Here is a 25,865-nt window from a genome sequence, read left to right on the forward strand (position 1 = left end):
GTTAGACTTTGCACCTGGGAGCCAACCCTGTTTGTCCGCGTACCAGGACGATTTTTCTCATTCCAGGAAGAGCTAGCTGAACTAATCCATACACTGTTTTGCTTGCTTTGCTAGGTGTGAATGAAGCCTTATGTGGTAGGGGCACCTCAGGCACCATGGCCCAGATGTCACTGTTAAAGAGGTTTCGCAGGACTTAGTAATCGATAGCTTATTCTTAAGATGGATTTACTTAAAGGGGCTCTATCAGCAAAATTATGCTAATTGAGACCCACATATGCGTGAATAGCCTTTAAAAGGGCTATTTAGGCACCGCAAATGTTATATTAAACCCCCGTCCCGTTTTTAATAAAAGCATTAAAACATATATGCAAATCTTACCGAAAGTGCACCATGGGCGGGGATAAACGATGTGACGTCAGCTTCGGGCACGCCTGCCTCTTCTGTCTTCTTGTAGTAACGCCCTCTGGTTTCGTGTCTTCCTCCGGCTTCTTCTCTTCAAATCCCGCGCCTGCGTAGTAGCCCTTCCCTCCGGAGCGCTACTGTGCAGTCTCACTCGCGAACTGCCATTAAGTAAAATGGCGCGTGAGCCTGCACAGTAGCGCTCTGGAGGGAAGCGCTACTACGCAGGCGCGGGATTTGAAGAGAAGAAGCCGGAAGACACGGAACCAGAGGGCGTTACTACAAGAAGACAGAAGAGGCAGGCGTGCCCGAAGCTGACGTCGCATCGTTTATCCCCGCCCATGGTGCACGTTCGGTAAGATTTGCATATATGTTTTAATGCTTTTATTTAAAAACGGGACCGGGGGTTAATATAACATTTACGGTGCCTCAATAGCCTTTTTAAAGGTATTCACGCATATGTAGGGCTTTATTAGCATAATTTTGCTGATAGAGCCCCTTTAACTTGATTATAGAGTGCCACAGTATTCCACAGCACCATACAGATATTGTCGTCACCCATTGTCCCAAGCCGGGCTTGCAATCTAAATTCCCTATTAGTATTAGTAGACATTCATGCAAATCCAGAGAGAACATTCAAAGTCTAAGCAGATGTCCTTGGCCTGGAAAAACCCTTTAAAGGAAGTCTACCACCTCCCCCGAGCACCATATCACAGAACACATTACAATGATAATATACATTTTGTTATTTATGACACTTTCCTGGATATGGATGAAAACAGTCTTATGCAAATTAGGTAGTTGTCCCCTGAGCCCTTTGGCTTTGGGAACACAGCTCTTACTACGTACGTAGGATGGGCGATGTCACATCAATAGGAGGAGCAACTATCACTGCAAAAATGTCATGCAGGCAGGAAGTGATAGAGGTCTGAGTAGCAACAGCAGTGCTCCATGGAGCCAAGGGCCCGCCCCCAGTGCACCAACTACCTAATTTGCATAGTTGTTTTCATCCAAATGCATGAAAGTGACATAAATAATAAAATATATATTATCAGTGTAATGTGTTCTGGATGGGCCAGAAGTGAAGTGGCTCAGGTGACCATAGTGGTTAAGCACTGGCCTCAATGTCGCATGACGTTATTGATAATACGCCAATATGTCAAACATGTGACCACCAGTGTTTGGCCACAGTGTTCACCTGAGCTGCAGCACTTACAGTCTAGCCAGTGCAAACAGAAGAATTTGAGACCACACACTGGGACAATGGACTGAGCATAGGAAACACGTCTTTATTACTTTCAGGGCCGCCATCAGGAATTTTGGGGCCCCATACAGCCTAAGTGTCTGCCCCCCCCCCCCCCCCCGCCATTTTAAAACGACCTTATTTTGCGACACACCAATTCTGTATTGTTGAGGGAGAACCCCCGCCAGAGTACGGGTCACTTACAGTGGTCAGTCACCTGCTCCAAATCAATCATGCATGTACATTTCCCTTTATTTAGCAGCATTACAAGGCTTAATCAGATTCTATTTGCAGGTAAAATCTGCTCCGTGTGACCGCGCCTATAGAGAGCCAACACCATCTATAAGAGCCCTCCTAATAAATCCTCAGGGCTTATTCACATTGCGTTTTTGGCCTCCCTTGCCGGGGTTACGTTGGTAACCAGTCACAATCAGCTGTCAACTTATCCCTGCACGAAGAACTGGCCATTAAAAAAAAAGGGGGGCCTGCAGTTCTCCGTGCAGGGATAAGTGGGGAGCTGATTGTGACTGGTTACCAACGTATCCCGGCAAGGGAGGCCAAAAACGCAACGTGAATACTCCTTTACAGTGAAAGTCCCACCCCCAAACAGGCTGCTATGCTAGTAGCATAGCCGCCTACATCATTATTATTCTCCAGCTAAAAACTTATATATTATTGCCCCAGTTCCCTCTCCGCAGTGCCGCACACCCGATGTCCCAACAATCCCCCCCCGTCCACCTTCTAACATCTTTCCATTGCCCCCTGTACCCATACCTCCCAACTGCTGAAGAACCAAAAGAGGTATAAAATGTGCGGCTTCGCCGCTGCCGCCTCTCACGCTGACACATATGCGGCTGAAGCGAGGAGCTGACCTGTGTCAGCTCCTCGCTTCAGCCGCATATGTGTCAGCGAGAGAGGCAGCGGCGAAGCGAGGAGCTGACCTGTGTCAGCTCCTCGCTTCAGCCGCGTATGTGTTCAACTCAGATCTGCATCCTCTGGACGCAGATCTGAGTTGAAACAAGCAGGACATACAATGACTGCTGCCGGCGCCAGGGGGCCCGGGCCCCCCCCATTTTTAAATTTGGCCGGGCCCCTGACGCCAGTAGCAGTAGTACCGGCCTATCGGCGGCCCTGATTACTTTAATCCCAGCCCCAGCACAGTTTGGCTGGAAAATCCCTTTAACTCTACCTGCACTACAGCTACACCCATATATGAAAATATAGCACAAGTACCGGAGGGCACCAGGAATATTTTTGTACTAGGAGACTACAGCTACAAAAATGTCACAGCTTGCTAAATCACCACTCATTTTTCAGACAATCAAATTCTCATTTCATACAACATGTGATCCTGGGCCAAAATGTAAAGCACTTTCATTAAAAATGTTGCTGCTTTCTGCCTTAGAAACCTCTCTGAGACGCGGTTGACACCTTTGTTGTCTCTCCGCTGGGGGATTCCATTCCCCATTCCGCTTTAAAAATGTAAAGAGTTTCAAAATTCTCACGCGATAGTACGGGTGTTCATTATGTTTGGCCGATCGGGTTTTCCCTGTCTGGCTTCGTTCATGAGAGGCCTGCGAGCCTCGTTTTCCTTGTTTCCCCTTCCCCCTGTATTTAAAAATCTTTAATAAACATTGATTAAACATAAAAATGTAAAGAGAAAAGTCCTGCACCCTTTTAGGGCAGAAAGCTGAAGCGGATTAGGTATCTGTTCGGGAAGGCGGACCCCCCTAAATGGAAAACTGAACACAGGTGTGAACCTAGCGTGAATTTCCTGCCACTAGGTGTCTCTACTCTTGCTGATTTGCAGTGATTCTGTCTTGCTGACGCTAGGTTCACACTAGCCCCCGGACTCCGTTTTACAGGTTTTCATCTTCTGCATGCAGAAGACGGAAACCTGACAGACCGGGTCCGGCCGTGAGCGTTTTATGCTCTCCACCGCGAAACCGTTTTTTTTTTAAACCGGACACAAAGTACTGCATGTCCAACTCTGTGTCTGGTTTTAAAAAAACGGTTTCACGGCGGAGAGCATAAAACGTTCAACGGCGCTCACAGCTAGACATCTTTCAAATCCATTCAAATGACTGGGTTTGAAAGAGTCCTGCAGCTTTCTGTCTCCTGTTCTGTTTCGTGCAGGAAATGGAAACCTGTATGAACAGAGACCGGGCGCAGATGTGAACGAGCCCTTACCTAAGTTAAGTGTAGGGGGGCAGTTTTTTTCTCTCTTTACAGTGAATGGAGAGGGGAGGGATTGATTCTCCTCACAGCCTTCACACACATCTGCAAACTGTTGCTCTGTGCAAAGGACTGAACATTGTGCAAATCTAAAGTCTATGTATCTACTTCTGGCTACTTGTGAGGCTACAGATAGGATATTATTCAATGGTAGCAGCTTTACTGACTGTGTTCATAGTTTTGGGTTTTTTTTCCCCTGTGTTTCTGCTTGTATTTGCCCTGTATTTCCAGTTCAGTTTTCCTGAATCGCCTACATTATTGGGTTTTTCTCAGCTGTTTCCTATTGTACAGTTACTCCTGGCAGAATTACATATAGAATAACCAGAAGTATAGGGGCAGATTGCTCCTTATTGTACAAGACCACAGCCTCAGGGACAAATGTAAAATATGCTGCAGCCATAATGTGCATATTAGAAGTAATACAAAACTGATATAAATATTGCTGAATTAGGTCAGAAAAACCGAGGTAAAAAGTCCTATCACTTGACAGGTCGCAGCGGATCAGGGAGTGTACAGGAAAACTACAAATCCCATTACACCTCTGGCTGGCAAGGCATGCTGGGAGATGTAGTTCCACAACCGCTTGAGAGCCACAGGTAGCCAGCTAGCCCCAAACACTGTCACTCAGGAAACTGTCCACAACCTCAAGCAGTGTAAAGAGTGGCGCTAACCCGTCAATGAGACGAGACAGGACGCGGCCGAACTCTCCTCCTCAGACGGTAATGGCGACAGGCCAGAGTACGGCGCAGATTCTCTGGCCTGGAGTGTTTCTGCGCAGGCGCCCTACGTCACACCCGACGTGTGCGATCCACCAACCAGTAATGAGCCAATCAGCGGGCGCCTGTGGAGCAGGATTGAGCGCTGCCATTGGTGGGACACAAGGGCCAGTCATCATCCGATCCAGCCCAGGTAAGTGAGCGGACCGGCGCTGCGTCGTTGCGGCCCCGTTTCCCTCCCCCCTCCCTCCTCCGGTCGTCTCATCCCCCCCCCTTTAGTATGGTTGGGTGGGCCCGTGTTTGGACCCACCCGTGACTACGCCCCATGGACGTGCCCGGGGCTGCCGGCCGTGCCAGTGACCTGGTTGTATGAGGTTCCTGGACTAGTGCTGCTGTATTGTTGTGGCCACTTGTGTGTGTGCAGATGACAGATGTGACAGGGCTGCCTATAGGGTGAGGTGGAGCAGGAAGTGTCAGCTGTGGCATGTAAACACAAGCAGTGCCCCATACTAGCAGTCACTATAGACCTGGGTGCAGGGGCCAGACTGGTGTCCATAGCCCTGCACCATCTACTGGGGTCACTTACCTGCTACAGCTGCATTCACTGACATGTCCACACTCGTCTAGGATAGCGCTTAAAGGGGTCGTCCACAATATTATGGCAGGGAATGTGTCAAAGTTACAAAAAAACATAATATTTGCCTGTTAAATCCCCTGTATCCGCTGCAGCGATGATGTGCCGTATATCTGTGTGATCATTGCAGCCAATGACTGGCCTCCGCTTCGATGCCCGTGTGTATGGTGGGAGAACAGTGATTGGCTGCAGCGGTGACACAAATGTGCGGCACGACACCACTACGACAAGGTAAAGGCAGGAGAAAGTGTAGCTGGAGCGACAGAGGATCAAATTGTATTTCCTGCGGTCACATTTTTTTAGCCTCCTTTATGGTGTTACTCCATCAGTTATCCACAGGGTAGGTGATAAGGGTGCATTCACACAGTGCATTTAAAACTGCATAAAAAAGAATTAGGTGCAGTTTTTGGTTTCAAGGGTGAAATGTGTTAGATTGATTTTGCCAGGTTGTACGGAGAAATAAAAAGTTTTGCACTGTATTCTCTGTACTGGATAAGCCTACTTACTGCTAAATGTGTGTATATATATATATATATATATATATATATATATATATATACATATATATATACATATTTACGCACACACACAGGTTCCCCATCATCCCCCAATCTTATTTTACAAAGCACAGTGTAGGTTGGGGAAGCGTTGTTCCTCTGCTGCATCTCTGACCCCATGTCACATGATCAACTCTACTCTACTCCTTCTTGTATATAGAGTAGAGCAGGGTCGGCCTTGTGACCGAGAGTCGGAAGAACAAGATGTCCAGTCCTCCTCTGCTATCTGCGTGGGGTAACATACATAGCCCCTTTAAGAAACTACACCATAAAAGCATCAAGACAGTTAGAACCCAACCTGAGTGTTATGAACGTAGGACCTTAGTCTTAAAGGGTTTGTTCAGCAAAAAAAAAAAAAAAAAAAAGTCTAAGTAGGCTCAACATGATGTCCAAAACAAAAAAGCAGGGCAGGAGTCATAGGTCAGGAGATGAGGCCTCTTGGTTTGGTTTCTACACAATACTGAACCATTCTAATTTGTTTTTATGGCCGGACAAATCTTTAACTGCAGTTTTCTGTCCTGTTGAATTGGATCAATTCATATCAATAGGTGGGTTGTCCTGACAGCAAAACCTTTTAACCCTATTGGAAAACCAGACAATGCTGGTGGGGGGCGGGATAATCCTGTAGTCTTACATGAAAACTCAATAGGCTTCATTTATCAAATCTCTCTAAAAGGCAACCAATCTGATCTGCGACGCTGAAGGCCCCAGTGCGCTTGTTACAAGACACCAAGGCCAGTTTTCCCTTTAGACCGATACGTTGTTTGCATTGTTTATGGCCACTTTTATAAAACTGTCTGACAGTAACATGACAATTCCATTGACGGGTATGGGGCAAAGTCATGAGTCTCAGTTCACACAGCATTGTCATCATGTGACTCGAAATGCATGGTGACCTTAAGTACTTGTTCCCATGGTGCAGGTAACGTGTGTGGTTAAATCCAGGAGCAAAGTGGGGATAAGAGAGAAACTCAAAGCAGTGGTTCTCAAGCTGCAATATGTGCACCCGATGGGATACGGTCCACGGCTAAGAACCACTGGTCTGTATTACCTGCTTCACTGTATACAGGTCCCCTGTGCCAATAATGGATGGCCACGGAGGCCATCCTTACTTTAGAAATGCAATGAACCCTTCCATCAGTACTAATGCAGTTACTGGCACTCGGGGCACAATTGGTGAGCAGCATTCATCTGTCACGGGCGTCTGTCCTGGGTAGCATGTAATAGATCGCCAGCTGTGAAGCCATTGTGTTACATTGTGGGGGCTCTGTTGGGGTAGTTATGTTACGTCGTGGCCATTGGTATAGGGCAGGGGTAGGGAACCTTTGGCTCTCCAGCTGCTGTGAAACTACAACTCCCAACATGCTCCTTTCACTTCCATGGGAGTTCCAAGAACAGCAGAGCAAGTGTGCATGCTGGGAGTTGTAGTTTCGCAACAGCTGGAGAACCGTACGTTCCCTACCCCTGGTGTAGGGGAATAGGAAATATATAGCAAGCTTCTTATACTTCTCCCTTCTGCTCAATCCACTCTTGGCTATGGCTTAAAAAAAATGCAACAAAAGAAGCTGTGTTTCTGCAACGTGGGGCCTCAGCCTTATAGTTCTTTAATGTTTGTGATTTCAATATGGCTCTAGCCAAATCATGGATTGGCCTTAGTCTAGAGTGTCATTTTGGATGTCACCTTGGTTGACCCATGAGGATATCTTATCCCCTAGCCACAGAATAGGACATAAGTCCAAGCACTGGGCCACCACTCATCTCAAGAATAATGGTCCCCTGTGCCCCCCATGTGAATGCTTAGGTGCACTGCCACTCCATTCCTGTCTATGGAACTACAGTATTGTTCTCCGCTATCCCTGGCACTCCCTTAGAAATGTATAGAGCCTCAGTGCCGCCATCTCTCCAATCAGACACATGTACATGGGACCTCATGTGAAAGGGGACCAAGTTGTCTTCTAAATTTTCACACCCTATTGTGGCGTTTTGGATGCATCCCTTATACAGGAGTGTTATGAGTTAACCGAAAAATGAGTACCTATCTTACTAAAGGACTCTGTCTACCCTTAGACTACACTCATTTCAATGGACTGTCAAAAAATAGGATATGTCTTATTCTTACCTGCTTTCAGGAATCTCTCCATAGACTCACATCTATGAGGCATCCTTGAAAACGGGTGAAAAAAGTCCCTATTGTACCACAGTTGAGTGATTGTAGCCTAACAGCCCATTGATGCAATACTTCATTGTCCTTGTGGTGGCGCTATAGTCAGGTTCACCCACAAATTAGAGCTGACTGCAGAGATCTCAGCAACAAGGCATCCTGTGATCCTTCATAGATCCAACGAGGACAGACCCTTTGGGCGACTCAGTAACATACTTTATCAGTATTTTACCCCTAAGTGCCCTGTTGCATTGCCATTTACACTTGATTTTCTGCTGATACTTTTTTAGGTCTTCCTGTTTTTATCTATTTATTTATTATTTTAATAGGTTCCAGATTATCTCCCCATTAACTTCAATTAGGAACATTTTGTGCTTTCCTGTAACGCCCATTTCTGCGGGCGTGCTGTGATCTTAGAAATTCTTTCTGCAAATGTATCCACAAATGCAACTAACCCTGTAAGACTTTGTCCACACAATGCAGTTTTGTATTTGGAGACATTTTTGTTTTGTATAATGGAAGGATCCTGGCAGAGACGTATCCAATCCCTCTTGGCGTAAAGGGTTCTCTTCCCAGGACAGCTGATTCAAGGCAACTTTGGTTGACTTGGTGAGACGGCACCTTTTAAAATAATGGGGGGGGGGGATTTGTCAGTCCATCTGTGCCAGTTTTATAGCATAGATGGACACTAATGTATCACACCTTTGGTAGATCACCCCTTTCTGCAGATGTGGGCTGGAGTGGGGATGCCTCCGACCCGACATATTTATTATAATGACAGAAAACTGGCGTGAGTTATGTAGGAGATCTTGATCCTTCAGGCAAGCCTCATGCCAGTCGAGGCTTATATTAAGACTGACATAAGAAATGCCGGTCTTGATAAATTTCCACAGTAAGCAGTGCCCAATACTTAGGTTAGTGAATAGCTATCTGTTGAACTTTCTCCTAATAGGGTTTACATGAACTTGAACTGATCCGTCAGTGCGGCCAGACTGGAGACACACGCCTTTGACAAGGAAGATAGCAGCACCCAGTCGACAGGTTTTTTTATATAGCTTTCCAGGAGGAATAGCAAAAGGACAGCGTGGTCCAAAGTCCTACGTAAAGAAGCTCCAGAATTGTTGTTTCATGAGGAATATAAAATAGGCATATGAGAGGTGACCAACCTTCTTAGGTTGTGTTCACATAGAGCAGTGACGGTGAACCTTTTTGAGACCGAGTGCCCAAACTGCAACCCAAAACCCAATAAATTATCGCTGAGTTCCAACACAGTCGTATGCCCAAAAGTACTAAATGCAGAGACCTTTACCTTTCAGTACAAGCTCTGTAAAGCCCCATAGTCACACGACTATGTTCCAGCATAGTCGTGTGACTGGGTCCTTACAGAGCTTGTACTGAAAGGTGAAGGTCTCTGCATTTGGTACTTTTCAACAATTAATGTTCACTACTTACATCGCACAGGATCTCTTTTATAGTGACCGTGAAATGTTATTACAGCCTGTACTAATATCACATCTGCTATAAAACAGATACTGTGTGATATAAATAGTGAGGGGGCCCCACACAGTACAATCTGCCCCGCAGTGGCTCCCACAAAGGATTATATACTTCACAGTAGCCCCCTCCCCACACAGTATTAAATGCTCCACAGTAGCCGCCCTCCCCACATAGTATTAAATGCCCCACAGTAGCCGCCCTCCCCACACAATATTAAATGCTCCACAGTAGCTCCCCTCCCCACACAGTATTAAATGCTCCACAGTAGCTCCCCTCCCCACATAGTATTAAATGCTCCACAGTAGCTCCCCTCCCCACACAGTATTAAATGCTCCACAGTAGCCCTCTCTCCACACAGAATTAAATGCTGCAAGTAGTTCCCCCTCCCCACACAGTATTAAATGCTCCACAGTAGCCGCCCTCCCCACACAGTATTAAATGCTCCTCAGTAGCCCCCTCCCCACACAGTATTAAATGCTCCACAATAGCCCCCCTCCCCACACAGTATTAAATGCTCCACAGTAGCCCCCTCCCCACGCAGAATTAAATGCAAGTAGTTCCCCCTCCCCACACAATATGAAATGTTCCTGCACTAGATTCCCCATTGTGCGCGATCCGGGCTACCACATGCATACCAGCTGAAGGGGCTCTGCGTGCCATAGGTTCGCCATCACAGACATAGAGGAATTTTCCGCAGACTTGGTTTCAGATTTTGATCCCGAATACGGAGCAGATGCCTCCTGCAATCCACCCCCCATTATTTTCAATGGGTGGCAGATATCGCAGCAGGATGCGGAAAAAAGAAGTGGCCCGAAACTCCCTGCTGGCCCATTCATCTGGGCCTAATCAGACACTGCATCGGAATCCCGTCGCAGCTAGACCATAGTGAAAATGAAGAGGAATTCCTCTTAATTTTCCACCGTGTGAACATACCCTTACAAGTCGTGGGCACACTGTACAAATCACTGGCCTCAGACCTGCTGTGAATTATAGTAGTTGTAAAGTCAATTGTTTTTAAGAAATCCCATCCAAACATTGCGGGTTTGTCGATTTTTGCTATGGATGCAAAGGTCAAAAACCTCTCTAGCCAAAAGGCTTAAACTTGGTTCGAAAACAGAGCCTGGCCCGCTGAGGGATGGCCTCAAAGTGGTTCTCCCATTAGAGAAATAGGCAGCGCTGTGAACGTATGAATTCACTATAAGTGGTCGATACAAAATATGGCGCGTCCCATTGCAGTCAGTTTGCCTAGTATGACATTGACCCACAGTTGTAATGCGTTTTTTTTTTTTTTTTTTTTGTAATGTAGATTGTGAGCCCCATATAGGGATCACAATGTACATTTATTTTCCTATCAGTATGCCTTTGTAGAATGGGAGGAAATCCACACAAACACGGGGAGAACATACAAACTTCTTGCAGATGTTGTTCCTGGCGGGATTCGAACCCAAGACTCCAGTGCTAACCACCATGTTGCCCCCTCCATTGCAGTCAGTTTTCCTAGTATGACATTGACCTACAGTTGTAGTGTGCTTTTTAACACTCAGGAGTAGAGGAGTTAGTAGGTGCCATACAGGTGCTCATCCCCAACGGTCAGTTTGTTGTACCTATTTTTGGAGACCGATGTACCCCCTCCCGAACGTGGGAAGAACATAGAAACTCTTTGCCCTCGGTGAGACTCGAACCTAGGACTACGGCGCTGCAAATCAACAGTGCTAACCACTGAGCCACCGTGCGGCCCAAGTAGTCTGCACAAAGGTCATTGAGATTTAACCATGTCAGTACTTTTTTTTTTTTTTCTTCTTAAATTTTGCAGCAAATCTCACAAGAAAAAGCTCCAGGTCCCCTCCGATGTATTAAAATAAACATCAACCTCTGCAGATCCCATAGCATACTTGTGAACACGGCCCTATTGCTGAATTGTGGCAGTCCTTCCCATGTTCATAGGTAAATCTATCTGCGGCTATCAGATAAGTAGGCACTATGGGGGCAGGGATTTTTCCAGGCTTCGGTCAGAAATCAATTTGTTGTAGATTTTCTGCTCAGCTTGCAAGGCTGCTGACAGAGAACAATAGATTGTATTCAACCGTACCAACGCAAGGAGGGTAAGATTGGTTTTATTATTTCTATATAAACTTGTGCATTTGTCAGGCGGCATCTGGATACACATCATTCACTGGCTCTAGGACTTCCCCGCATCTCACATTACATCAGCTGTCAACAGAGGTCCCTTGTTATTTAGGATCCGGTCACCGCTGCCATTCACCGCGTCACGTGGAAAGGCCAGACACAAACTTCTCGGAATAATAATCCTGCTATTTTATCATGGGGAGACCGAAATCTCCCAGCCCATTTATTATACATTGGATCAGAACATTTACCAGCCACAAGCTTGTAGGGAAAAAAAATCATTGTAAATAAATATACAGAAGCTGCAATAATCCAGATCTAGCCATAGACATGACCCCATTTATACACATTTACAATATGGGTGCTTACATGTGCCCTAACTGCCGAAGGGTGGCGGGACATTGCCAACTCGTGATGATCAATGATGCCGTAAGTTAAAGCATACCTCAAAAGTGAATAGTACAGTTGAATATAAGAAACTTTGTAATATATCTTATTAAAGAAATATGTTTTTTTTCTCCACTTTTCAGGCAGTTCCCGTATATACTCGAGTATAAGCCGACCCGAATATAAGCCGAGACCCCCAATTTTACCACAAAAAACTGGGAAAACTTATTGAATCGAGTATAAGCCGAGGGGGGTAAATCCACCATTGCAGATAAAAAGTTTGGTCATGTGCATTGCAGCCTAGTAACTCCATGGGGATCATAGTAATAGCAGTTAACCCCATCATGTCCCTCACATTAACCCCCTGTGTGCCTCACATAAGAGTTACTGATATGTGGGACATATGGAGGTAATAATTAGGTATCTTCATAATTAAGGTACTTCATTAGTCCCCTCATGTGTCTCACATATTAGTAACCCTTATATGGGGCACACAGGGGTTAATATGAGGGACATGATGGGGTTAACTGCTATTAATGTGAGGCACATGGAGTTACTGAAACTACATTAATAACCCCAAATGCCTGACATTACTAGGCAGAGTAACTAACTTTACTGTAGCTTCCTCTCCTCCATACAACAGACATCTTCCATAAGACACAATGAATCCTGGCCACTCATCTGTAGGGTAGATGCTAAATCCTAGTACGCTAAAGGACCTCTGATGACGTCATGACCATGTGATCGGACTCTGGTGTGGGCGGAGCTACTAGGATTTAGACTCAACCTTATCTGCAGATGTTACATACCAGTGGCTGCAGGACCATTGATGACATCACAGTCACGTGACTTCATGACAAGCCAATCACAGAGCAGTAGCACTAAAGGACCTCCCCCTTCCAGGTCCTTCCAGTTTTCTGTGCTCCGTGGACCCTGACTCGTGTATAAGCCGAGGAGAGCTTTTTCAGCATGAAAAATGTGCTGAAAAACTCGGCTTATACTCGAGTATATACGGTACTTTCTCCTTATTAGTTTATGAAGAGGGGATAAAAAGACACTGAAATAATTGCTGGTTTACTTTGCTATTCCTTGCTTTTTAACACTGCTAGGTTGTAGCTAAGAAGCTGATAATACACAGAATGGCAGGAGAATCTCACCTCCTCCTAAACAAAAAGTTACAGTGAAGATAAGGAGTAGTAGAACAGTTTAATAAGTGGTGAAGCAAACAGAAATCCTTAATAAGATATATTTGAAGGTTTCTTATTTTCACCTGTACTATTCATTTATGACAAAGTTATTTACAACAGGAGGTATAATTTACCATCTTAGTTTTACCTTCAGAATCATGTTGTGATTGGTTATTGCATGCGGGCAGTCTTGTGTCTGCAGCCTAGTAGCTTTCTTCTGTGGTGTTGCCCTACAATAAACCATCATCTATACATGGAACCGTATATATTTTGTTATGAAAGGTATCCTAGGATTTGGTAACATAAGCGGGTACTTCAGGGGAACTATGCAGGCACCGGAGTAGCTGCACATTAAAAGGGGTTGTCGTGATACGCTAGCTTTATTTCGTAGAGATGTTTCAGTATTTTTGACCTATCTTGAAAATGTACCTTAAAGAGGATCGTTCATGCACATGCGGTTTTATATACCGCTAGAAAGCCGATAGTGCGCTTAATTCAGTTTCGGCACCGATCTCTGCCCACTGTCAGAAGGGCATTCCTGACAGTCAAGCGTCATCGTGTGCTGTCAGGAACACCCCCTCTGACTGTACAGGGCTGTGGACAAGTACAGTCAGGGAAGGGGTGTTTCTCACAGACCAGCTAGACTGTCAGGAACGCCCTTCTGACAGTGGACATAACGGGAAAGCTGACAATGCGCTGAATTAAGTACACTGTCGACTTTCTAGTGGTGTATAAAACCGCATGTGCCTGAGGACATGAAAGGCCTTCTTTAAATCCCTCAATTTTCCTCAAAATTTTCCTAGTTCAGTGACTGACAGCCTTCCTTATATTCTTTGTAGCTGTCAGTCACTGAATAGGACCTCCCACTGGACTCCTAAGCGTCTCCTGCTCTATAGCCTACTACCTACAGATCAGACATTATGGTCCTTGTGACAAGTCATCTTTAATGTGTTTTATCTATAAAAATTTTGCTAAATCTTGTCAGTTTGCAGGTAAAATCAGTTACATTTGCGGCTCTTATTCCAACAATTCAGCAGCCGTGTATGTCTTTCATCTTCGTACTGGCATATTATGGTCACATCTTTGCGCTCACGTTAAGTCCCAGTCTAACCATGAGCGGGCCAGCACCATCCCTAGATCTATTCATGGGACTTGTGGCCTTACAGACTTGACACGTATTAAGGGGCCATTCACACGGAGTAAGGCAGCGCTGATTCTTGCACGATAACTCGCGTAAGAATCAGCACTGCAAAACAGAATCCCATTGACTTCAATGGGTTCCGTTTAACGCGCGTAACGCATTGAAATCATTACGCGCGTTAAACGTAACCCGTTGAAGTCAATGGGATTCTGTTTTGCAGCGCTGATTCTTACGCGAGTTATCGTGCAAGAATCAGCGCCGCGTTACATCGTGTGAATGCCCCCTTACTCTCCTGTTATAGTGCAATGAGTTAGACGTCTCCCAGGTGATAACATCTTGTGTTTTTCACGTAGCTGTCATGGGAGTAAATCCCAGTAGTATTGGCACAGCTGTGACCATGAGAGTATTTTTTAGGTTTTTTTGCCTGCCAGTCTCCTGTTGCATGTTGCGCAGCTGTACGCTCTTCCTATTATTCTCTAGGATCCAGTACGTAGCAGGACCCAGTGCTTATCCTTAACCTTCCGGTATCTCCAGCAGACAGGTCGGTGACGGGCGCGGTTAATGGCTGTGCATTGATTTGGGAGATGTGACGTCAAGCGTTAGCTTGTTTTGTTAGCAGTCTCTATGGAGACACGTCCGGCCTGGGTCACCGTTATTAGATAGTGTTTCTCCAGATACTCCTGTTACATAACATCAAGGCTAGTCCAGGAGGATGTTATTATATCATGTATTATGGCTGCTTATCTAGTGGGAGTTGCCATTCCTATAATATTGCATACTAAAGATTGCTCGTTGTATATACCATTTACTTTCTGCACCATTTCTTCATAGTATTCAAGCTCTGCTGCTGCTGTTCAGTAGGAACCTTCATTGTAGAGGCAGAAAATCTGTCCTGGGCACAGAGGTGCAGGGCTTGCTACAGTACAGGTTTCTTATACCTGGTCTCCAGGATTTGTCCTGGTCTTGTTATGCTGCTGTGAATTGCATGAAGTTGCACAAGAAGGAGTGTGAATGATTCCTAAGTCCTCCTGCACATGGCTGTGTGCTAGCTCGGTGTGCTGTCTTAGTTTTTCCTGGATAGGACACTGACCTATTCATTTCTATGGAATCATGCCCTCTACAGTCTTTCCCACATATCCATACGCATCCTGCTTGTCCGAGCATGCCATATTCTGCTCAGTCACGGACCAGCCTATAGAAACCTATGGAACACAGAATAGAACGGACGTCACATGGAAGTGTAGGACAGGCGTCACAATTTGCTGACCTTTTTTACAGCCTATGGACCCAAAAACTGTGGACTTGTATATGGGCCCATAGAAATGAATGGGTCTGTACTTGTATCCATAATTGCTGATAAATACTATGGTCGTGTACATGGCACCTTAGTATACTATTATGTAAAGGTGAGCTTGAAGCAAAAATTTATCATTCACTACCCCAAGGGATCACCTTGTTCCTGCCAAATCCAAGACGCTCTCCTATTATTTATTATGCTTACTTGTATAGCACCATCCTATTCAGCAGCACTTTACAGACATTGGCAGTCACTGCCCCATACAGGGCTCACAATCTACATTCCCTATTAATATATCTTTAGAGAGTGGGAGAAAACCAGAGTACCCGGAGAAAACCCACACAAACTCCTTGCAGATGTTTTCCTTGGCAGGATTTGAGCCTTGATCTTTTATATCCAGCACCAGTAGATTATGCTGCAGCAATGACATGTTCCAGTGACTACTGTAGCCACGTCATCTCTGTCAAGGTTCAAGCCACTTTCTTTGACAGTGATGCCTGCTTGTATAACACTAGGTTGTATAGTGGGGATGACTGGGGAGACAGAGGACCTACCAGGGGGCGACTACGTGGTTGTATATGGGGACGACTGGGGAGACAGAGGACCTACCAGGGGACGACTACGTGGTTGTATAGTGGGACGACTGGGGAGACAGAGGACCTACCAGGGGGCGACTACGTGGTTGTATATGGGGACGACTGGGGAGACAGAGGAGCTACCAGGGAACAACTACGTGGTTGTATAGTGGGACGACTGGAGAGACAGAGGACCTACCAGGCAACGACTATGTGGTTGTATAGTGGGACGACTGGGGAGATAGAGGACCAACCAGGGAACGACTACATGGTTGTATAGTGGGATGACTGGAGAGACAGAGGACCTACCAGGGGGCGACTACGTGGTTGTATAGTGGGCCCTCTGGGGAGATAGAGGACCTACCAGGGGGCGACTACATGGTTGTATAGTGGGCCCACTGGGGAGATAGAGGACATACCAGGGGGTGACTACGTGGTTGTATATGGGGATGACTGGGAAGACAGAGGACCTACGAGGGGACGACTACGTGGTTGTATAGTGGGACGACTGGGGAGACAGAAGACCTACCAGGGGGCGACTACGTGGTTGTATATGGGGATGACTGGGAAGACAGAGGACCTACCAGGGAACGAATATGTGGTTGTATAGTGGGCCCACTGGGGAGATAGAGGACCTACCAGGGGGCGACTACGTGGTTGTATATGGGGATGACTGGGAAGACAGAGGACCTACGAGGGGACGACTACGTGGTTGTATAGTGGGACGACTGGGGAGACAGAAGACCTACCAGGGGGCGACTACGTGGTTGTATAGTGGGACGACTGGGGAGACAGAGGACCTACTAGGTACATAATGCTTCAACTTTATTTTACATCGTAGACTGTGCTGCTTCACACAGCAGAATGACAAGGTATACTAATGTACACCCCCTCCCCCCAACGTAGGCCAAAAGGGCACCCGTTTGAGTAGGGCTGTGAGGTCGAAGTTGGAAAAAAGACTATTTTTCGCCTACAGTCAGCATTATGACAAATGGCCATTGAATACCTAATGTCTTCTCTTTCATTGTATTGTTTCACAGGTCGATGAAAACGGATAAGAGCATGGCTCGTCTAACAAAGAGGCGACAAGCGGATACAAAAGTCATTCAGTACTTATGGACGGCTATAGAAGTGATCAGAAATCAGAAGCAAATCGCAAATATTGATCGGATTACTAAGTAAGTCACTTACTAATAAGTCTTTCTCATAAACCATCCCTGACCAGAGATCCTAAAAGGAGTTGTGCAGACCTACAAAGACATGGCTGCTTTATTCTTCCCGGGAAGTGACATTATGTCTGTTGGTCACATGGCAGTGCTGCTTTTCCATCCCTTAAAATGAGTGGGACTGCGCTGCAGCATGGCCAGGTGACCAATGGACATGATGTCACTTCCTGAGAAGAACAAAGCAGCCATGTTTTTGAAGTCCTGCCCTTTAAAGGAAATCGGTTTCATTTGCACTTGATTAACTTAAAGCAAATCTGTTCCCTAGATGAGGTAAGATGTTACAGGAATGGGTTCAAAAAACTATTGGGGGAATTTATTAACCCTGTTATTTCCAGTCTTTTACTAATGCTCTTCATGATCCTAGAACATCTTGCCAGGTCTCAAGTCAAAAACTGGTATAGATTTCAGGTATAACTCATGACTGGTTTCTAAAGAGTGACAAGCAGGTTGGAAAGTGGGGCATTTTTTGGCACAGAGGGGTGTGCACCAATAATACGCCGACTTTGTGCCAGAAAATGTGTGCCCAATTTAGTAGTCCACTGTATTTATGATAGGAGAGCTCCTCCAAGTTACCTTTCCAGTTTCTGTCATAAATTATAATAATCTTGCAGGGTGTGGGAGGCCATAGCCTCTCCCACTGAGCTCTGCCTCGATACGCCCATCTGATCATGCAAAGAGAGCAAAAGACCCAAAAGTTGCACAACTGTGCAGAGAGTGTAAAGACACGTCAGATTTCATCATCTCTCATCAAAATCTGATGCATTTTTAGACCGGATTAATAAATCTGTGCCTGTTCCTGGACTATTTTGCCCTTACATAGGTGACAGATCTGCTTTAAGTAATCGTTTTGCTGGATGTATAGCAGGAGACTTTCTGTCCTGTTGGAAGGTGTTCTTTCAATTGCTTGTTAAAACTTTCCTTATATAAATGAATATCCTCTGCCCACGACTTCGTCTGTGGGTTGTTGATGATCCGCCTATATTCAGCAAATTGATGCCGTCGATGATTTGCCTGCTCCGGCGTTTCGGCAGCTCTTAAGCTGTCCTGCTGCTGAACTTGTTCCTCATGCTGTGCCTGTGATTGTTCTGGCATCTCAGCAGCTCGCTGGGACGCCATATAATGAGTGTGTTGTTGGCGTGATGATCCACATGCTCCGGGGTTTTGGCAGCTCTCAAGCTGGCCTGCCATTGAACTCGCTCCTCATGCTGTGCCCGTGATTGTTGCGGCATCTCAGAAGCTTGCTGGGACGCCATATAATGAGCGTGTTGTTGGTGTTGATGATCCACCTGCTCCAGTGTTTCGGCAGCTCTCAAGTTGGCCTGGCACTGAAGTTGTTCCTTGCACCGTGCCCGTGATTGTACTGGCATCTCAGCAACTTGCTAGGACACCATATAATGAGTGCGTTGTTGATGTCGATGATCCCCCTCAGCTCTACTTGAGGAGAACTCTGTTGACTTCTGGCTTCCTTCATAGCTCTCCTCGTTTGCGACAAATTAGATTTTCTTTTTACCGACATGTTTAAAATTGGCAAACTGCCAATTTGCATAAAAGGCGTTTTCCCACCCAGTGTGTCAGCATGTTGCCTGGAGCAGATCAGATAATATGCAAATGTGTGTACACAATCTACTGAGGGTTATCTGAGTGTTTACACAGAGAGATAACAGACCTGGCTGAAGTAAGCTGCTGCAAGAGCAGTCTAATATAGTATGTGAACATAAATTCATAACAGTTGTGAAACCATGTGATTTACTGGGATAAAAAGTAGACTATGTTTTAATCGAGGTTGCAATCTATCTCTATCTATCTATCTATCTATCTATCTATCTATCTATCTATCTATCTATCTATCTAGGATAGGATGTGACAACTCCACCACCACAGCTATCTATGACACACAGGGCATTAGGGTCAATAGACATTAGTTGTAGAATTCAGATGTATAACTCCTCCATCTACTGTCCTTCTGCATTTACGCTCATGTAAAAAATTGATGGAAGCTTCCTGCTGTCGTATTCTTTACTTTTCTACTTTACTAACGGAACGAAAAGACCTGCACCAGATCCACCAGACCAGCTGAAATTGGCTAGTTTGTTTTGCAGGTTTTACATGCGGTTTCCTGTGGGCTAAAGGCTCAAAATCTGCAGCCAAATATGCAGCAGTAATGGACATGCTCCATGTTGAAAACCCCCAGTGCAAGACACTGCTACCTTACATCATGGTGATTTTGCAGCAATTTGCAGAGGCTTAACTTTGCTGAGGGCAGACTACATGTGGCCTTCGTGTTATAATGATTGTATTTCCCATAACACAGTGCCTTGTTCCATTTCCATTTTTGCGTTAAATTTGATGAAAAAATTGACAACTGAGTGTTACCATTTACTTTGACCTAAAGACATGCCCCTACATAGTCTGGTACTGTCAGTGTGAGAGTGCAAGGACATACCAGGAGAGGCGAGTAACACAGCGGGGTCTGAAGAGACTCCAGAGTATAAAAATAGCAGTTTTTGGTTTGGACATATGGACATATAAAAAGCGCGCGAATACTGTAATAACTGAACTCAAACTACTGACATGCACAAAATCACGCTGGTTATCCGGATTGACTGCCGATTTGGTTATTTTTCAATGAATTGACCCTTCCTAGCTGACAGTAACTTTCATTCAACCCCCATAGTCTTTGGCCTAGAAAGCGACCGAGACCTTGGCGTCCTGCCACATCTCCTAGGATAATTTATTGCCTATTGATCACGGTTTACACCAGGGCGCTCTTTCATCCTCATAATTGAAATATTTGTCAGGAAACGGACGGAGGTTCATTAAAATGAAATTCTATTCACTAAAAGCTCTCCCCGGCCCCCTAACAGCGCTCCAGCAGGGTGATATATTACATACACTGTCGTACCGTTCATTCTCTTTCTTATTCTGCGGTTCCTTGGAGGGATATTTTTGAGGCCCCAAAACTAGTTTTGTGTCACACAAACTGCTGTAAACATGAAATCAAGTGGAAATTGAAATGGCGTTCCTTTCGCTAAGAGGTCGGCGGCGGCAGAGAACGGTGCGGGCACCTGTTTTCAAGGAGAATTTTAGCTTTACTAAAAGTCATTAAGTAAAAAAATCTCCAAAGGGAAAAAAATAGAAAAAAAGTTATAAAGTGGATAAAGTTCATGTCTGTGGGTCCTGAGACTTAGGTGAGGGTTACATGAGACTTTTGGCCGTGCAATATGAAGCTACCAGTCACACCTCATGGCAGTGAATAAGGTCGTGATTGGACTTCTGCCTAATGCCAGGTCACGGTCGTGGCACCATGCAGGTCACAACAGGACCACGTTTACCATCGTTGGGTGCGGCTGAGGTCATACAGCCTCATGTGTCTAGTATAACGTTGAAGAGAAAGTTAAATAAGGTTTCTGGCCTCTCAGAAATTTGCTAAGGGCAAAAAAAGGGTTAAAAAAAAAAAAAAAAATAAGGGCCCTGATCCCCTGCATTGGGCTCCAGCTCTTGCACTCCAGCAGTGATGTCAGTACTCCCCCTTGTGGCCATTGTATCTGCCGCTATTGTTACGTCATCATTGCGGCGCTGGATCCATTGCAACGATGACGTACCCAACGACTGTATGTGACCACTGAGGCCTGTGATTGGCTACGACCATGTACAGGGGGCGCTGATGTCATTGCAGTAGTGCTGGACCCATAGTCTTATACAAGAGGTCATTTTGCGCTGTGAGATCTCACTACCTACCAAAGAACTACCACATGTTATCATGATAGTTACCCATGTCCCCCACCTCTGCAAAAACGTTTCTGCCTGTTATATCTACATGCTGTGTGACCCCTCCTCGTACATGCTGTGTCCCCTCCTCGTGTCCTCCAACCACATTCGGCTGTATTACTAACATCACTCTGCACAGAGAACTAAATGATCCTGCAGTGTGTCTGTGTTTCTTTCTTTTTAGTTGCTATGATTCCTAGGATTTCTCTATCTGCCATGAGCTTGTATGTGTTTCTCTCTTGTTATATACTACTGTACTAACCATGAAACTGTATCACTGAAATATCCCCATTGTGGGACTATTAAAGGATTTTATCCCCTTCCCTGCCCCCCAGCCAGTTTTTTTGGGGAGACCGTAAATCCTCTTGTAATAATCTTCACCTAGATGATCTCCATAACAATGTGTCCGTATCCTGTTACAAGGAGGTTCACATATATCATATTTGTTGTAGAAATTTCTGCAGCTGTCTCTGTCATCTGAATGGAGCTTGTTACAGAAGCAGCTTCATTCACATATGTAGATTGGATATTTCACTTGTCAGGTCACCACATTTTGCTCCGTAGCCTTTCCGCATTGAGTACGTCTTCTGTGTTATGTATTGCCAGGGTTGCACATTCCCGGTTATAGTGCGTTTGCTTTCGGTGAGATCCGCGGTCTGATGTGTAATGGCATCAAAACCACAACAGGAAAAAACACCCAGCTTTGCCGTGATGTTCAATGCAGGTGACACTTAAAAATCACAACCCCATCGCAATAAGAATGTATGCCATTTTTTTATATGTGGTTTCAGCTGCAGCATAAGGTGGTCTCACACAAGGTGGTCTCACATAAGGTGGTCTCACATAAGGTGGTCTCACATAAGGTGGTGTCGACACTTCTACTAGTGCCTGTACTTTGTCCTCCCTAAATATTAAGCAGAATCCCTATGTAATAGTTTAGAACCAATTGTTGGTTCCTTTTTCCGAGATTTGCTTGAATGGAAGATTTAACCATTATTGCCCTTTGTCATCCTCCAGGTACATGACCCGCGTTCATGGTATGCACCCAAAGGAAATCACACGCCAACTCAGCCTAGCCGTAAAAGATGGCCTGATAGTGGAGACGCTCACTGTTGGATGTAAGGGATCTAAAGCTGGTATTGAGCAGGAAGGTTACTGGTTACCAGGGGATGAAATTGTGAGTATTACCTGTACATATAAGGCAAGCTTATGTTTATATGGCATGAACAGATATGGTTCTCTGTCCTTATTTAATACATATACACTATTTCTGTTGCTTCCATTTTTCTGCTTAGTCGTCACCTCTACATCTTAATCTTAAACTAAGGCTTTGTGTGTATATATATGTATGTATGTATGTATGTATATATATATATATATATATATATATATATATATATATATATGTATATATATATATATATATATATATATATATATATATATGGAAATTGCCTTGAAATTATTTATATAGGACCTTTCACCACCTCTTATTCAATAGACATTGCTCCACATATTCCAGTGCAGTTGGGATTTTGTCTTTATCCCCACCATTCCTGAGCAATCCGTGTTGTTAATTTCAGCACAGTTATGCTTTCTGCAGTCAGCTGGGCAGTTCCTGTCTGCCTGCTCCATTGTAGGACCACCCACCTGCATAATTGTGCTGAAAATAATAGAAATAATTGCTCAGGAATGGTGGGGGCTAGAGAAAAAAATTCCATCTGCTTCAGAATCAGTGGAGTGGTGACTAATGAAGGATGCAACAATGAGAAGTTATTGGTAGAGGTGGTAAAAAGTCCTTTTTTATTTTATGAACTATCCCTAGGTTAGCTAAAGTTGATGAATATCTAATTATGATGTAATATGAGGATGGGCTGGATCCTCCGCTAACAGCCTTACTTAGCAGCACCCCCTTCTGGTTTCTATCAGAATGATCAGTGTACAGACAGTTTGGCCTCTGCTCCGCTGACAGTTAAATAGGAAAGCCTTGAACTGATTTTTACATTGCTTGGCTTTCCTGCTGTATTACAGAACTGACTCTCTCTCTGATTGGAGAAATACCTAGAATAGGGATGATTATAATAAGTATGAAAAGAATCTTTGTAAAGTGTAGAAGCCACCCTACAAGGTACTGTCATTAAAGGGGCTCTATCACTGAGAAAGTCATTTTTATCTAAACACATCCTTGCATATTCTTTAGAAATGCTACTTCTCACCTACCTTTAGTATGTAGATTGCCTCAGTGGTTTCTGAATAAGTTTGTTTTATTCATATGCTAATGAGCTTACAGCCAGCACAGGAAGTTCCCAGCAGCACTAGTCTCTACTATTATCTCCTATGTGTGTGCAAACAGGAAGCTGAGTCATCAGCAGAAGCAGCCTGTGCATAGGAAACAACAGGAGAGGAGTGCACAATGCATCGTGCACCAGTCTAATTAGCATGTGAATAAAAACTGACTTATTCAGAAACCACTGAAACAATCTACATACTATAGGTAGGTGTGAAATAGACTTTGTAAAGGCTATGCAAAGGTGTGATTAGTTAAAAAAAAATGACTTTTCCCAATGATAGAGCCCCTTTAATTTGATACCAATTTCCTACCGACAGACTCCCTTTAAAAGTGTTGTCCACAATATTTTAGTATTGTGTAAGCAGCCTGAGGTAGATGGAAAAAAACACAAAAAACAAAACATGCTGTCCTCTCCCTGGTGCTCCTGTGTCCAGTCCCTGCAGCATCTCAGAGCTTTTCCGACGGAAGTCCCCACCACACGTGACCACTGACACATCACAGGTGACATATGTAAGTGACGTTCTGAGTCCCTTCCTTAGGTTGCTGATTGGCCTCAATGGTCACATGTGGCGGGGACTTCAACCAGAAAGGCCCTGGGCCGCTGCAGGGACCGTAACGTGGCCTAGGAGAAAGGACTCACCTGTGACAGGTGAGTATGTTTTTGTTGTTCCTGCCACAATACTAAAATACCGTGGACAATCCCTTTAAGCCCTAAAACCAGCTGGGTAGGTAGTAACGCTAGGACTCATGCCTGCCTCATATATACACGCTTGCAGTAAACCCGCCTTTCTATACGCAGGCATACAGATCATCTGTTCATATAGTGCATGTATCGTCTCTGGTACCAGTACTGAATTGTATTATACTTTTTCTCTGCATGCATGGCTTAGTCAATACATACCGTTGTGTTTTGTATTTTTGGATGGTAGCGTACAGGATATTTTTCTTGCTATTCTACATCATACAGATCCATGACCATTTAGATTCCTGATAAATAATTTACTAGCCACGCTGTCCACCATGCATCAGTGCACAATTAGCCTTGGCTTAGTAATAGGGATGACCCATAGGTTAGGGCAATGGATCTTGGAAGATCTCGTCTTGTCACTGACATTGCTTGGAAGATGCTGGTAGTATGTACGTGCCACTAGCGCTTCCTGTACAGGCCAGGATGGAAAGATGGTGTCTCAGGGCCAGCACTGGGTGGTGGGATTATATATGGTGGGTATGGGAATTTTTCTTAAGAATGCAACGGACACAAAAAGTTCTTGTTAGCTCTCCTCCGGAAGAAAATGTAGTGTCTAGTGTAACGTGTGACTAGGGAATACCGGCCTAACAGTGCCAGCATTAATAGGGTTGTCCAAGCTTATCTTTATGGTCCCCCATATGGTCGATAGGGGGCTGACACCCCCATATTGTTTACAGGACAGGTGCTTTAAGCGGCTTTGTACAGTTGATCAGTCTTCGGGCCAATAGTTGGCCCTCTATCGATCATATCCTGAGGATTGGCCATCAAAAATTAAACCTCGACAACCCTTTTAAGAAAATTAGAACATGACCTGCACATCCACATATTACGCCGTGATCTGTTGCCGTTAGGCTAAATTAATAAAGCTGAACATAAGATTCCTGATATACATTTTGGTCAGAGTGCACAAGCCCACTAGCCCCTTCATGGTGACCTCATTCCTTTGGGTCCCTAAAGTAATGGGTGCATTTTATGGCATCCACCACAGTACTGCAACCACAGTAGCACGACAGCACCCATGCAGACAGGTTTAGCTCCCATGGCCCTGAGCCCCATCACCTCACAGTCCGTGCACCATGTGAACAGATTGCACAAACTCACCTTGCTATGCGGAAGACTGAGAATAAGAAGGCTTCCAACTTTAGTGCAGTCTCCTACTAATTCTAGGACATATTACTATTAAGATATGAGTAGCGTACAGGAACCTTATGGAGACGTGTTATGTACCCAATACTACTGCATAGGGCATTAGATGACACAGGCGCCTGCCTGCTTGGAGGTCCACATGTACTATCAGGAGTCCGTCTCACTAGTGCCACCTACAGGAGACAGTTTTCTTCCCAGGAGAGCTAATTTGCATATATTTCCCAGGGAGCATTGCCTGTAAGACTGCCTACACCAGCTGGATCTTTTATCTGTATATTCGGATGGCGGTAAGATTTGTGGTCCACTTTCACACCCCCACATACCCTGGTTTGACCTGCATAGATACTGTCCCTTTCAGGAGAAAATTAAAACCTATCCTTAATGAATGGTATACCAAAATATATGATGGACCTCCGTATCATTAAGGCGGCCCCCCTTGTTTTATAGCATTTTCCTTACCAAATGTCTTCTTTTTTTTACCTGATTATTTTGCAATCCCTCCACAATATGCCAATTCTGTTTAGCACAACA

At 44.9% G+C, this 25,865-nt stretch overlaps 1 protein-coding gene across 2 annotated transcripts in view; it reads left to right on the top strand.

Annotated features, from left to right (window-relative positions):
• The first annotated feature begins 4,709 nt into the window (after positions 1–4,709).
• Positions 4,710–25,865, top strand: part of ZMYND11 (zinc finger MYND-type containing 11) — a 50,972-nt gene continuing 29,816 nt past the window's right edge. The window contains exons 1-3 of one of the 2 annotated variants that reach the window (XM_075271620.1): positions 4,710–4,786; positions 17,197–17,334; positions 22,168–22,327. In XM_075271620.1, coding sequence (XP_075127721.1) covers positions 17,201–17,334; positions 22,168–22,327 — 294 coding nt within the window. In that variant the 5' untranslated portion in view covers positions 4,710–4,786; positions 17,197–17,200. Of the gene's footprint in view, positions 4,787–14,803; positions 14,826–17,196; positions 17,335–22,167; positions 22,328–25,865 lie in introns of those variants that run through there. The other variant, XM_075271619.1, reaches the window with a different exon arrangement.

This window comes from Leptodactylus fuscus, chromosome 4 (assembly GCF_031893055.1).
Source record: "Leptodactylus fuscus isolate aLepFus1 chromosome 4, aLepFus1.hap2, whole genome shotgun sequence".
Taxonomy (NCBI): domain Eukaryota; kingdom Metazoa; phylum Chordata; class Amphibia; order Anura; family Leptodactylidae; genus Leptodactylus; species Leptodactylus fuscus.